Source organism: Mesoplodon bidens (assembly GCF_964165515.1).
Source record: "Mesoplodon bidens genome assembly, chromosome: 4".
NCBI lineage: Eukaryota > Metazoa > Chordata > Mammalia > Artiodactyla > Ziphiidae > Mesoplodon > Mesoplodon bidens.
Window position 1 is genome coordinate 102,851,354 of NC_138160.1, and position 15,889 is coordinate 102,867,242.

Consider the following 15,889-nt stretch of genomic DNA (forward strand, 5'->3'; position numbering starts at 1 on the left):
TTCCAAGAAGAAAAAAATGTTTAACAGGATAACAAGTGCTATTTAAAAAAAAAAAAAAAGACTTTTGTGGCAAAATAAATTTGAGAAACACTGGCTAACAAACTGGTTTTTTTCCTGCAGGCCTTCTCAGAATCTTTAACATGGTAATATGTATTGTGAATCGCCACCATAAAGATAACATTTCCCATAGTTATTTTACTGTGGGGTTCTTTTTGAGTAGAGTATTTGTGAAACTAGAATTCCTTAATACATGCTTTAAGTGATTTATTCAACCTGTGTGTTAATTCCCTACTAATATGTGGCAAGGATTAGAAATATTAATAAACGAGCAACTTAAGGCAGTCAAAGTTTCTGATAGAAGGAAAAACCTGCCTTCCCCTATCTTTGGTTAGTGAGCTAATAATAATGAACAGTGCCTGAAACAGTCAACACTGATGAGACAAAGGTAAACATCTTTTACACTAATAACATATTTTGCCTTGAGCAGGCGAGGAAAGCAGGAAATTGGTGGTTTCCAGTGTCACTAATGTCCTGCTAATGTCAAATCTGAAAATCGCCAGACACAAGCCTACGTCTACTTTGCCTGCAAGAGCTCCTTAAAGGTGAATTATTTGTGGGTTATTTTTCAAATTGTCCTCCCAAAACACTTGCCCACAGTTTGGGGCCTGTTTGTCCTCTCAGGTTACCAGCTTCCAGGCTAATCTGGTACACGTTTAAATAAGGATTACTATGAAAGCAATATTTTTCTTCATATAAATAATTTGTATCTCGAGCTGGATGTGTCCCCTGGGTGTATATATGCTCTTGTATATTTCTAAGAAATGCTAATCAAAACAGAGAGCGGTTATTCTTACAATGCTTGCCCTGCATCCTTGAAAGTGGTTGGTAATGATGACAAATGTTAGAATCTGTTCATGTATGATAGTTTCTTTTTAAAACGTCAGCTAGATTTTTATCCATCACAGACAAGTTTCAAGTCATGTGAGCTCGTTAAACAATTTGTTAATACAAAGGGCAATTAAGCAAAACCACCAACCATACACATGGCTTTAAGATCTTAATCTAAAGTGAAATTCATATCATTTATTTATATGTAACAATAAATGACCACTCTAGACACTTGAAATCATTTATTCAAGGCATTTTTACATAATCTTGCAATCATAGTGTAGGCATATAATAGAATGTGAGAGTGTAAAGAAGAATATAAAGCCAGTGTCTGGGCATTTAAAATAAGAGCTCTTCAAAAAAGTTAAAAATGTTTTACAACTAGAATTCCTGAAAAATTTGGGAGAAACTAAAACCATTAAAAACATTACAATACCAAATCACATGTTACTCAGTTCATAGCAAGCAGTTATATATTAAATGTTTATATCCTGTGAGCTAAGACAACACATTTTACATTCAAGTTGAAATAATTCAGCACCATTTTGGCTAGAAGGATAAATGAAATGCTTAAAGTGTTCAAAAGTGGCCCAGGACTTTTGGTAGCTGGGAATGAAATATGGCTATTGATTGAATATATTGATTTCGAATATGAATTCTAAACATAAAAAATATAGAAAAGGGTAATTTTTACTTATCAGTTATAGTTAACTATCAAAACAAGCTATTATTAAAACAAAATATCTTCTGACCAGAAATTCAATATTTTAACAAATTTGGTAAAGATAAATTCTTAGTACCATGATAATTTTAGTGAACTGAATTTCCTCTATAAGTATTGGGAACATTTATGAGTGTGATTATCTCCTTTGAGGTCAAGGAGGAAAAAAAATTGTTCATTATTAAAAATAATGCCTAGTGAATAATTAGATGATAGCAATTGTGAATAAAGTCATTATGTAAAAATATAAAGATTTCCTGGAAATAGGCAAGTTACGTGTTTGTAGGTTATGGTACTGTTGTGAGACTGAATCCTAGCCTCAAAGGTCAAGACATCTTTAATATAGACTGTGGTCTGAATAATTATGAGGCCACTAATATGGCATGTGGAAGACTCACTAAGTTATCTTCCCATTTAGCCGACTTTTTCACAGTTCTTATTAGTTTAAAAACCAGTCTCTTTTCAGTACTCATTTCTACTTCCTATTTAAAAGATTTTTTATTTAGAGTTTGGTAAGACTGGATTATATTTTTTATTTTGTTAATGGATAAATTTTACCAGCTAATCATTATCTGTGAGCCTTGGTGGTTATTTAGAGAAGAGATTCCTTGAGGTTCAAAAATATTGAGTGTTAAATCAATACCTGTGAGTTATGTGGGAGTGTTTAGGGGTGGGGAGGAATATCTATATAAGGAATAAGCGAGAATCTTTAGCCTCTTAATCGAAACTTTTTTTTTCTAAAATCAACGAAATAGTATGTGTTATATTTAAAAGGCAGACACTTCAGGGGTTGGAAACATAGTTTTAACTATTAGTAACACATACATGCATATATCTATTCATTTTTAACTTTTTTAAAAATAAACTATGGTCATAAAAAACAGTAGTGCTTAAAACAATTTTTTTTAGACATGTACTTACGATGTTAAAAATGAAATAAGCTGAACCTCATGGGTAATAATGACATTTCAAATACTTATTGAGGTTAGGGACAATCATCTTCATATCCCAATGCCTAGCATGTGAGTGCCTAGTGTATATTAGGCCTTTAAATGATGATGGATGTATAGACAGATGGAAGGCCCATGGAATGATAGTAAATGCATCTTCTCATATGTATCCAAAGGCCATGATATTAGCTAGTTTTTAGTATAGGGGTAAGAATCTTAATGAAATGATAGGTCTTAAATCTGTAGATGCCAGTCTGGCTCAGTATTAATACTGACAGTAGTTTTTGTTTTTAAAAAAGCAAGTATATTAAAATATCTCTATTAGAAAAGATTACAATTTAAAAGGATCACTACAATCTTAAAACTAAAAGCAATTTAAGGCAAAGAGGTACATCAAAGAAGCTATTCCATAGCTCAGATACTAGCTCAGTGGAAGTTCTGGGTCTCTATCAAGCTGTCTGTATTGTCTCTTGGTAAGTGTGTGCCCTGATAGATGAGGGTCATGTGGCCCACTCCATCTGCCCCTGATTACTGTCCATCTCTAGCCCCTCTTGCCTTGCTAGGCACTCGTTGAGTGCAGAACGGTTATTTGTAGCTGGTGTTGATATTACAGCTCTATGACATATAATACAGGGATGCCAACTCACTTTTAAATTCTACCTAATGTGTCCTGGCACTGGAAATACCTTGCTTGAGATTTTAATACTGGTTAAAGGAGGAAAACTTCTGCTTAAGCACCACTAACTTAAAAGTGTAATTTGATTTCTTTCTGTACCTTTTGAATCTCGGAAAAATAGAAATTCTCCAAATTCTGTTGTGGCACATGGTTTCACAGTTTAAAATAAAATCATAGCTGTCTCATGCAACACAGTCCTTGGTTTTGCAGAAAGTTGTTTTTTTTTTCCTTATTCACCAACATCTCAAGTATATAATGCTATGCGCTTTGCTAATTTGTATTATATTTCAGACACACACAAAAAAACATGTATGACTGATTCCTGGATGACCTAGGATAATGTTCTTGTATCCATATACATTGTCATTTATTCTGGACAATTTAAAATTTTTCAGTCTTATTTTTTTTAAAGCTGATCATTTAAAAAATGTAGAAAAGTTGAAAATCCTAAGGTGTTTTTCATTAATATTTCTAAGTATTTTAGAGACAGTTGTGGTTTGGGGGACTTGTTTGAATGATTTTCATGTAAGCAAGGAAAATTTTTTGGCTAATAGTTTAATATACTTAAATGCATACTATCTCTGGATGTATTACATCTATCATCAGAATAACTTCCCATTGACACAGTTGTCCTATGTATAACAGTCCCCAGAACAGTAATTTTAAGAATGCCAATTAAAAGGTCTCTGCCCATAGGAAAACTAAAGACTAGAGGGGAGCATCAACAAAGGTCAGACAGGAGTTGGGCAGCTCAATTGCTTAATTCATTCCAAAACAAAAGCTGACTTAAGTCAGAATGAAATTTTACACTTGACAGAAAGAAAGGAGTTTATCTACTAATTTTAAAATGTAAACATAAATTTTATATAGGGTGTAACTATCTGAATACATATATTGCCATTTCTCTGCTATATAGTAATATTTCTTGACACCAATGGTAACGTGTTTGTTCCTTCCTCAGCACCAAATGTGTCCATATCTATTTAAACAGTAGGAGCCTCATTTCTAAAGTAATCTATGCTAGGACATATATAAGCCAGTTATTATTATGGTTCACTAAAGTTTCAGAACTTTAGAAAATTCTCAGTTTAAAATAATTTTGACTCATTCATTGAAATTTTTTTTTTTCGTTTTGCACTATAATTTCAGAAGGAGCATAAGAAGTTTGGATTTCTTTGAAAGAGCCAAGTGTGCAATTACAGACTTGAAACACTGCGTTAATTCACAAGGTAATGTGAATGATAATATTAAAAATTTCCCAAATAATGCTGATTTAAATGTTCAAAATCCAGTTATGTGCTTTGTTACAAAACAGTCCAAACAAAAATTCCTTTGTTGTTGTCTGTTCTCTCTTTCAAAATACATGAATCCTACTGAAGTTAATCTATTTTTCCCCACTTCAGAACACCAGGTACTGATTTATCCATTGGAAGTTTTGGCTTGCTTTCTAATACCTAGATTAAGAAAACAAAATAAGACAAGTTATTAACCTGATAATACTCTGAATGAGTATAGTAGACAAGTTTAAAGTCACCTTTTTAAAATATGTGTGTGTGGGTGTGTATACAGATAGATAGATAGATAGCAATTTCTCTCCACCAAAGCGATAGTCACCTTCTGAAATTATCCATTAATACATTATTTTAATACTAATTTGAAGAAAGTGACTATGTCAGTAGCAGAAAGTGTATGCCTGATACCTACAAACTTGATGTTTAGAGTTAAAAGAAACATCCTCTGAAACAATCAAGGCTAAAGCAGGATTTATAGGAACAGCATCCCTGGCCAGCTGAGTTCACTCCATGCAGCAAGTGTGGCATGTCCACTAAGAAGCAGGTTCATGACCTCTGCACTGTCCTGCATTAGTCCTTTCCCAGCATGGTTCTGGATGTAGAATGTTACATGAACAGGCCAAGACTGGGTCAAAGCCAATAAATCTAATACTGTATTTATATTGTGATCATAGATCCCCACATAAATGAAATAAGAATCACTTAGTCCAAATCATAAACCATCAGTTTCCAAATAGTCATTTCTATGAAAAAAGAACTTAATCATGGTATCTTAGAATTGAACTGGGCCACAGAGTCACCTGGTTCATACGTTGGGTTTACAGTGAGGAAAATGAGGGAGATAGGACACATCAAAGGCACACACTTTCTTACTGGGTGGTTTTTACACACCAATAGAATGCTCTCAAATATTTGATTAGCATGAAAAACAATCGGTGAACTAAGAGATGATGTGTCTTTAAGAGATTAAAAAAAAGTACAATAACGTTACCAAGGGAATCACACACACACTTGCTTACAGAGCCACGGATTGACCACATGGCTTTAGGCAAGATACACACCTTGCTCAAGAAACTTCAAAGACTCCCCGTGGCCACCAGGATGAAGTTCAAACTTTTTAGCTTGCTCTTCAGTGCTCGCTTTGATCTGGTCCCAAATTTTCCATTCTTTTTGCCCATGAAACTTATGCCTTAGCCAGACTAGAAGACTTGCTTTTCCAAACATGCCCTGCAATTTCTTCTTGCCATGCAGTTGCAGGTGATGTTGACTCCTCCCAGCATGCCCTTCCTTAACTCTCTCCAGTGCAGTCCTCCTCAGCCCTCAAGGCCCAATTCAAATGCTGTCCTAAAGCCACTCCTGAATCTCAGCCAGAGAAAATTTCGCCTTCCTCTGAACTCTGATCCCTACCAAGGGAGGCGAAAGTGAAAGTCAAAATATAAGAGGTGAGCATCATTCTAAAGGTGAGGGTTTCTTTCGCAAGTCAAGGTTTCTGTACTTCTCCCATTATTTTCCACTCGTAGAGAAGTATGAGCTCGTTATTTTATTACAAATCACTACCTATGGGTCCTTTCATTTTTTCATATTTTCATCTGATCAATATTGCTCATTAAAATTTTACATCAACCACTCTTGCAATTTATAGTCAGTGACAAGTGGCTAAAAAAAGAGAAAGAAACTATGCTGGAACAAAATAACAATTTTTATTTGTTCTAAATATCTAGCAATACTCAATTCAATGGATTCTAGTGATGACAAGCAAGACACCTTCTATACAACAACAGAATCACCTCACCAGACCTTTTCCTCATGGGAGGGCAGCAGTTGTACCTGAGAGTCACTTAGCTTATTGTAGCAGAGGTCATCCTGTTTTGACTGCATTTTATTTTACCCCCCACCATGGCATTTTCTTATTGTTTCAAAAATGAAATTGCCAATGAATACAAAATAAGTGAATAAATTAAGGAATTCTAAAAATTAAGAGAAATTAATCCACTTATTTTAAATTATTTTACTTTAAGGTACTCCTCTTCTGGGGATTTTCAGTTATACGGTGATCAGCTCCACACAATATGGGCCATAAACAGCCAGGTTTTCTGTATTTTGGGCATGTTCAGAAGAATATATTTGATAATCTTCTTTCAGTGCTACACCTTTGCTGTCATAGACTACATCTGTCTCTAATGCTATGATGACACTTAAAAAGCACGGACTTTGCTCCTCTATGGAAATAAGGAAAAGGCTCCCCTCCAAGGTGAATGTAGGCCAATCCACTTTAAGCTCCACCTTCCTCCTGGCTAGGATCCCCAGTAGTGGGCAAAATATGCACAACCAGATAGGTTTATCTGTACTTTGGGAAGCCCACAAACTACAGGTTCATCTGCAGCAACCACTGTCCTGGTTTATGCAGCAGGGAGAAATTTCTATAAATTTTAAGTTTCTAGTGTAGCTCTGATAGACACCTTTTGGCATGATCCATAGGCACTGACTGATGCCTCTCACATCACAGCAAAGCTGACATGTGTTCAGTATCACTCTCATGGTGTTCTTGTGTTGGGAAGGTATCACTCACAGGTGGCATATGTAGTTAGAATCTATAACCCAGCATCCCTAGAGCAGGCAGTGCTTAAGGGGTCAAGGTGGGACAGAGAGACAAGACCGCAAAACTACCCTTTAGTTACTCTCATCAAAGCACCACGCCTGTAATACTTACGTGCTGGGATTCCTTCTAAGATTTCATTCAAAGAAGGGTTTCAGGACTAGGAAAATTATGAAGGCACCTCCATACAAGCCTCCTTTTGCAGGGTATTTCCCTATTACTTGTGTTTGTAGAACTCAAATATGTGAAATCTTGATTTCTACAGAACAGGTGGTCTGACCTCTTCAGCTGCATACTTTAAGACAATCACTTTTAAAGTGTACTTTGAAGTACTCTAGGAATTTCTTCAGGGCTCCTTCATGGACTATGGGGAAGAGGCAGGAAACCCAACTCTCTGGGTTCCCACAAGGTTATCCACACTGCATATTGCATATTTTACAGACTCAGCTGCCACAGGCTTTGAGGGTAAACAATGTGTTCTGTGTCTTGTCTTAAAAGCTAAGTTTCAGGGTGATAAAAACCTGAGTACATCGCCTCCTCCATTCTCTAGCATTATCAAAAAAAGATCAGCTCTAATTATGTTATAGTACAGACTCTACCGTTTTCTACCTTTGGTCTACTTTACAAGGAAGCTGCAGTAGTAGTGAAAACAAATGTGTATAATGCCTATCAATGAACTAAAACTCATTGTCAGGAGAATTACTTAGCTAGGCAAATAGGACTCACGGTGAAATTGTGCAGCCCGAGGCATATGCATGGTGTCCTGTGTAGCGAATTTCACAGCGGACGACATTGTTGGTATAGTCTGACTCAGGCACCAGGTAGCTGGGGTTCACACTGACCTAGGCAACACAAACATCATCTGTGTTTCATATTTTATCAACAGTGTTTACTGGTTAACTTCTTCTTATTTTCACAGGGCTAGAACAGAGGCAATGTGCTCCAACTAAATCAAGCAGGGAGCGGGTGTAAGTTAGGCACGTGGTTCAACTCTGGAGAAGTTATCGAAGGAGGCTGTATATTTTTCCCTAAAGTTTTTTCAAATAAGAATTTTAAAAATATATCTAGGTTGGTTTAGAAGTACTTCTGGAAGATGTATAATTGCTTGAAGGACCATGATTATTTAACATTGGAATCCAGAGAAGAGGCCCATGAGTTGCAACTGCAATAAATTATGGGTACATATTCAAAGGTCTCTACCTTTAGAATATAGTTTCCAGGTTTTACATCTGTAATATCAATCCACTGGCAGTCTATGTCTGCATTATAGGTATCATAGCAGCCAGGACTCAGCCCCTGAAACAAATAAAATTCAGAAATTAAAAAGATGGTATATGGCTAGAATGTGCTAAAGAATATGCTTATTATTTGCAAATTAAATTTTAAGTTAGTACTTACAAGAGTTTGACATAAAACTATACTTATATTGCATCTCCTTTGAGAAGTATATATTACTCAGCCTTATAGCACCTCCAGCTAAAAAAAATACAGGACTAATATAAGTAGTAGTACATCTCGCTTCTTAAAATTGTCATAAATCACTAGTGATAAATACAATCTTAAGTGACAAAATAGGCCTCTACCAAAATTCTTGAATATTACCAGTTCAGGAATAAAGGCCATGTAATAATCAACTTGACTCAAATGTCTTGTTATCAGTGGAACTCTCTCCAATTTCTCTTCTTGGAAATTACCTTCCTATACGCTGAATACCCAAGATACTCTGTGTATAGATTTTATGGTATTTATCCTTCTCTCCTCTGTATTAAAATCATACTATATAAGAATATATCTAACTAGAGATTGTAAGCTGCCCAAGGACAGTCTATATTGCATTTTTGAATAGTTAACACTTATGAAGTATGTATTATATGCCAGGATCAATTAAACATGTTAAATATATAAATTTAATTCTCACAACTACACGAGGCAGGAGGTAGTATTAACCCATTTTACAAATAAAGAAACTGAGGCACTATAAGGTCAAATAGCTCACCCAAGAATATACAGCTAGTTAATGGCTGAGCTGGTTTTGAGTTTAGGCATTTGAGGTCCAGGGTCCCTGATTGTAACCACCACACTATGTTCTTTTTCACATCATCGCTGAATATTTTGTTGTATTAAAGGGATGATTGCCACATCAACTCTACTTGCAAAGATATTCACTTCAATAAGTAAATGAGTGCCTTCTACAGGCTGAGAAGAGAAAAACACCACTAAGATATGGTCCTTGCTCTCCAGACAGTTATAGCCTGGTGAAATTTGCTCAAATTGGGGTCCATAGGTATATTCTTGATTCCACTGGTTCTTCATCAGACGTTTTAACTGTTGTATTTGCAGTCTAATGCTAATCAAAATCAATTAAAAAGTATAGGCTAGAATCATTTAAACTCAATACCACGATTTAATTTCAACACCCAAAATTGTTTGGTGCTTAAGATCACCTTGGTCACCAGAGAGATGGCAGAATCATCTAAAGCGTGTTCTACCAGTGCTGGTTTGCCTGTGGTTTGATTTGGGAAGAATGGGGGAGAACTGTGCTCTCATAAAGCACACATTAGTACAGATAGGCCAAACTCAAAAAGTACCTGTGCCACAGCAGTTAGAACCATTTTCCCACTTTGGTCCATACCAACTTGTGATCATTCGTTAACCTTATGTTGAGTAGTAAATATATTATGAAGAATTTTCTGTTTCTGATTTCCAGCACATAATTCTGATTCTGGCACATAATATATATTCAGTAAGTGTTAGCTATTATTGTTGCTGCTGCTACTACTACTACTACTACCACCTTCATGGCACTGTAAGGGATTCACTGGATTAGATACCCATTTAAGACTGGTTTAAATAATGCTACAATGCTTATCTTACCTTTAAGTGAACAAAAGAGCTTTAAAGAATGCTGAAATTGCCACTCTACCTTACTCAAGTGGCAGAATTTAAGTATAAGCTTTGATTATTTGAACTGGCAAACAAAAAAGGAGTTTTTCAGGGCAGTAAGCAAACAGGCATTTCCTGTATTCAAACTTTAAAAACTTTTTTAAAAATGTAGAACCTTAGCCAAGGCTGTATAGATTAACTATTTGGTTTTAGCAAAACATAACTGTTTGTTACATAAATTAATGAGGTTAATGTAACTTTCTAGTTTTGTATATATTTAATATGTAAATTTGTTATCTAAGAACTTATATGAAAGTATAAATATAAAGAAGTCACATCTAGTATTACTTTTGGATACATTTTAAAACTTTATAATACAACTAATCTAAATCAATACTGGGACTTTGTGAGAATTTTTTTTTCCCTTTAAATGAAGCCCATGTTCAAGAATCACCAGTCTACTGAAAAACACAAATACATTGGTCATTTGTAGTGTAAGACCTAGTGAATAATGGTTAAACAGGACACAAATGGAGGATAATTAACAAGAAAGCTACCTAGCTGATTCACTTCATTATAAACAGAAACTAACACACCACTGTAAAGCAATTATACTCCAATAAAGATGTTAAAAAAAAAAAGTACCACATAAAAAGAAGTAGGGTGACCCCCCACGGAACTGGGGGACTCACATGCTATAAATACCTATAGTCTTAGATTCAAATATTTCAGCAGTGAGCTGTCCAGAGTGCCTCTTTTTCTAAAGGAAGAGAATAAACTCCAGGTCCACTGCACAGGTGGGTGCTGTGGGACTTAGAGATCACTGAGTGAAAAGGCAACCTCTATATACATATATGTGTAATGTGTGGGTAGGTTACATCTCTTTTGCTTAAAGAGTAAGTGCCGCCCCAGGGCGAGAGGAATTGAACCCTTACCCCTCCAATTGCTATGATGTTCTAAGCTGAGAGAAAGAAGCAACGGTAACATTTAGGTCACCAGAAAGCTTCCTGCCACAGCCCTGGAATTTGCTTCCCAAGATGCAAGCTGCTGATCCTTTTGTGTCCTGAGTTATGTACATTCACTACTCCCTGCCAAGATTTCCACTGGAGTAAAATTATAATGTTCTTTTACAAATTAGGGTTTCTTATGGAAATACTGGCACAGCTTTTAAATGACACACATTTTCCCATTATAAGACATACAAACTGCTTAGGACAGCACTCTTTTTAAAAATCCATCCAAAGGACATCTGACATCAATTATACCGTAGATTTAAATATATATGCATGGAGAAAGAAACTGTCCTTCTGCTCTTCTTCATATGATTAAAAGAGACATTTTTAAGGTACTTTTTAAGAAACTTATTTTCTGGCCTTTTGCTAATCCCAATCACCATTCTATTTTTAGTTTAATAGGTAGAGGGAGGAATAGTTTTGCAGGTGACAAAACAGAGATATCTTTTCTACAATTGCTTACCAATCAAGTTAAAGAATACAGAATGAGTGCAGAAACTGGAAACCATTAGGATTTTTTCAGATAATAAACTACTGCTTTTCACTGTAGAACATAACAGGTAGGCACATTGATTTTCTGTGATGATGAAATACTTTAAAAGTAATTTGGATCATCAAGCCATCACTTTCCTTTTCCCAATAATTTACCATATGGACTAGATGACCCCCTAAATAAAATAGTTTTTTAAAAAGACAGCCTGCAGGAAAGAAAATATAAGACTGTTTTCTCTCTGAAGCCTGTGGGTTCTTGATTCCAGGTTGCCACCCTACCTGTGTGTGTGCAGTACATGCAAATCGCCTATGGTAGCCGTAGTCACAGGACGTGTCCTCAAGACAGAAACTTGCTTTGTGGCCTTCAGCCACTCTTCTCTGGGTGCTGGCATCAAGCAGGTCATAGTGGCTGAATTCATCCATGCTGTGGTAATGTCTAATGTCCCACACAACACAGAGACAGTGGTCAGTGACATACAGAGAAAGCAATGAGGATTCTAGATGACATCCCCACTGCTTCCCACACTTGTTTTCACATCAAAATTGAGATCAAGTTGATCTTCTTAAAGGTAGATTCATGCTAGATTTTTTTTCCAGGACAAAAATCTATCAAAATTATAAGGCTTTAACTTTGCTACTAGGAAAAAAGGACCTACTTTGAGTATTTTGCTTTTCTATTTCACCCTGTTTTATCTTTGAATATTAAATAGAGATAGATAGTAAATTATCTTTGTTTAAGTGAAACTTGCCATATGTTCTCTAGTACATCTCCTTTGGCTGCCACTACCGATGCTTCATTCCAAAAAAGAAGAGCACTTGTCTCTTGGGAGGTTTCTGTGAAATTTTAAAACATTGTGTTCTCACACATTTAAAATCCTTACTAAAATGCAAAGGAGAAATAAAGGCATGTTTTATCCACCATTATTATTTAACTAGTATAAACTTTTATTTAGAAATAATTCTATTTTGTCAGCAAATTAGGTGCTCACATCTATTTTCCTCCTTTCATTAAAGTGAAGGTGCTGAGCTGTTCATCTTCTCACATAAGGAAAGAACAAGAAGAAATGGCTTGAACTATAGCAAGTTTAAGGGCACAAAACAGGATTTCCGGGCAATAAACACCTAGGCAAGTTACCAAGTCAAACTATGGAATTACCTCATGTGAAAATATTTAAATTTAGGATAAAACAAGCAACTACCTTGGGTTTGATACAGGCCTTTTAAAAGATTGAGGTAGGCCCTTCTCAGTTCATGGAGTAAATCATCTACATCTTTCTTTGAGAACGGTATCTGAATCCTTTTCATAATGTGTGATCTTTATTAAATGCTATGAAATGCTAACTAACTGTAGATGATCTTGACTGTAATAGGCTTTTTTAGAACTCTTACCTGTAGTATATTGGGATAAAACTCTAGTGAAGCTAATTGCTGTATCCTATCAACAGTTTTAATAAGCTGGGCTTAGAGTTTCCAGTTTAAAAGATAACAGGATATAGTAGTTGATGTATTATTTTAAAGATAAATTTCCTTGATTATGTGAAGTTACACAGAGAGAAATTCTAAATGTAAATAACAGCAATTTTCTCCCTTTGTGTAAGAATTTGTCATATCAAGAATCACCTGTAAAATGAAAAAGCAACTCAAAAGTAGAGGCCCATCCACTTACTGGTGACAACTGTGCCATTCCCAGGAATATCTCGGTCGGCTTGGTAAGAAATCTGATGTCCCTTGGTTTTTCACTCTTTGGGGAAATCTTAGCAGCACCCTGTGATCATAATCTCTGACATCTGCCCTGTATGCTGAGCTGTGATTTTGAAAAAAGAAACATTATTATTTTCACAGAATATTAACTAAAGACAAAACTACAAGCAAAACCTTTCCATTTTATAATGGTCACTACCCTCTTCCCCCAACTAGGCTATCAGTTCCAAGAGACCAGGGCATTTTGCATACATTTTTTTCTTAAACAGTTAACTAAGATGTAAAGTGGGGAAGTAACTCTAATAACAGAGCATTCCCAGATTAGATAAATAATTTAGTAACTATCTTTAAAACAATGGCATTACTGTAGTAATATTATAGGGAATGCAATGGTGTGTGGTGCAAGACTCTAGAATGAAGATGATGAGCTTGGATTTCTTCTTTTAGCTGGACAGTTATAAAGGAAGTGGAAGAAATTTACAAAATAAAGTTTTTCTTATTTATTTTGTGTGAATATATATATTTAAATACTATTGATGACCTTATTTTACATTAAAAAAATTTTTATGTGTCTTATCAAATCATCTTTTGCTCCCTCTGCTGGTTCCCCAGCAGCAAACTCAGGGAATTCCATTCCCCAAATTGCTAAGATTTTATTTTAGGACTAATGCAAAAACAAAGCTCTTGCTCATGCTCTTATTCTGGCTGAAGTAATACCAAAATAACTAAGTTAATTGTGGCTTCAGATAAAAGAAGAAAACTATGACACCCAATAAGGGGTGGCAAAGTGGCTCCCAATCTTTTAAAGGGGTATTAACAAGCTCTTCCATTACAGTATTTTTTCCACGTTATAGTAGTTTAATAAAACCTTATTGGAAACAGTTGGCTCCAGAGTTTAAGGATCTTGGAAAAAGAATAGGAGACACCCCCCCACACACACACACACACTCTCCAGGATAAGGGTTTGTTTCATCTCCCTGACTTGTGCCACAGTTTGAAAGTCAGAACCCACAGAAATCTTCAAAATTTTAACTCTCCATCCAGGTCAGCATGCCCAGGAGAACACGTTCCACTTCCCAACTCCTGTCTGCACGGAACAAGAGTGGTCGGAACCAGGCACTTGAGCAGCACCCCCGGAACCAAGACGGAGGAGCTGGGCCGAGGAGATACAGCTGGTACCTGGCCAAGCAGTTTTCCTCCGCAGCGCATCTCAGGTTGTACATGGCCGTCTTTTGCACGTACGTGGACGCCTGGATGTAGTAGGGGTCGGGCACCAGGTCCGGAAGACCTAAACGTCAGCCAGGAGATAGGCAAAACAGTGAGACAACTCAGCGGCCCTCACCCTGGCTCCGGGTCCCTCCATGTCCCTTACTCCTCACCCTTCACCCAGCCGGATTACGGTTGTAGGGCTGCGGCTAGCAGAAGAATGGGGACGCCCAGGGCTGCAAAGCAATGCGGAAAGAAAGCAGGAGGGGCCAGGCGCGCGGTTTGCACCAGATTCCAGGGTTGCCTCTGCAGGAGCAGGGGGAGGGATGGGATCTGCATGGACTGAGGCCTGCCGCGCCCAGGCAGCCACGTCGGGGAGCCACAGAGTTGGGGGTGCGCGGGTGTTTCCGACGACTTGGGGGTGCTTACCATACTGGAAGTAGCCGGTGCCATATCCAGGCCGGTACCTGCTCCCAGGCCTGGGCCTTTCGTATGTGTCGTAGTAGTTGTAATAGGGGTTGTCGTCGGTGTACTTGTAGGGGTTGTACGGGTCGTCGCCCACCATGCCGTCCACGTCCACGCGGTTGGGCGGCCGCAGGTTACTGAGCGCCGGGAGCTCTCCTGGCGCCGTCTGGTTACCGGTGCGCGGGGCCCCAGACATCGAGTAGCCAGCTTGGAACCAGTGGCGGGCGGCGGGCCTGGGGCGGCCAGCTGCGGCTCCGGACGAGCCGGCTGTCCGCGCCCGCGCCGCCACCGTGCGGTTGTTGCGGAGCAGCAAGATTGGCGTGCGCAGCTGCGGGGCGGTGGCGTTGGCGGCGCCCGGGGCGGTGGCGCCCGGGTCCCGCCGGCGCTGTGGCTGGTACTGCGAGCCCAGGCTCAGCAAGCTGAACACCTGCCCGTTGTTCTCCCATTGGATCTTCTGGCGCCAGGCGCCCGGAGCCGCTGGCTGCTCGCGAGGGGGCTGCTGGTGGCCGGCGGCCGGCGGGGCGCAGCGCACGAGTGCGCAGAGCTGCAGCGGCCCGAGCAGGAGTGCGGTCCAGGCGTAGCGCATCGCTCCCTTTGCTGGATTGTCCCCGCTCTGGGAGGACGTAGCTCGGAGGGAAAAAAAAAAAAAAAAAAAGACGGGGCTCAAATCACGAGAGGGAGGGAGAAATCTTCAACTAGGGAGGCGGACTGGGCTCGTGTCTATCTCAGTCCCCACCAAGCAGTGCCAAGGGTGGGCTGCAGACTCTCTCCAGTAAAGGCGGCTGCTGGGACGTGGCACTCGCCTCTCTCCTCTTTCTCAGTCCTTCTGGAAGGCGACGGGGAGCGGCGTGGCGGCCCCGGCGAACGGGCAGTGTCTGGAGTGAAGGAAGGAGGAGAGATTTTAAACTTTCTGGCACATTTGCAAAGTTACACAAGCCGTTCTGGCCCGGCCGCCCCTCCGCTATTTGTTCACGTAATGTGATTGGAAACGTGCAAGGCGGACAGC

General features: G+C 38.4%; 1 protein-coding gene across 2 annotated transcripts; it reads right to left on the reverse strand.

Annotated features, from left to right (window-relative positions):
• Positions 1–1,115: 1,115 nt before the first annotated feature.
• Positions 1,116–15,570, reverse strand: LOX (lysyl oxidase; the record flags this gene model as incomplete). Of its 2 annotated transcripts, XM_081233751.1 has the most annotated exons (7): positions 14,848–15,569; positions 14,392–14,500; positions 13,178–13,315; positions 11,791–11,947; positions 8,324–8,419; positions 7,850–7,965; positions 1,116–4,689 (listed from the first exon to the last, which is right to left on the reverse strand). In XM_081233751.1, the coding sequence occupies exons 1-7, from the start codon at positions 15,467–15,469 to the stop codon at positions 4,683–4,685; spliced, it is 1,245 nt and encodes a 414-aa protein (XP_081089877.1). In that variant the 5' UTR covers positions 15,470–15,569. The 2 variants fall into 2 exon arrangements, with proteins under 2 accessions (XP_081089877.1, XP_081089878.1); XM_081233752.1 differs by lacking the exon at positions 1,116–4,689 and having other exon boundaries at positions 7,846–7,965; positions 14,848–15,570.
• Between the last annotated feature and the right edge of the window lie 319 nt (positions 15,571–15,889).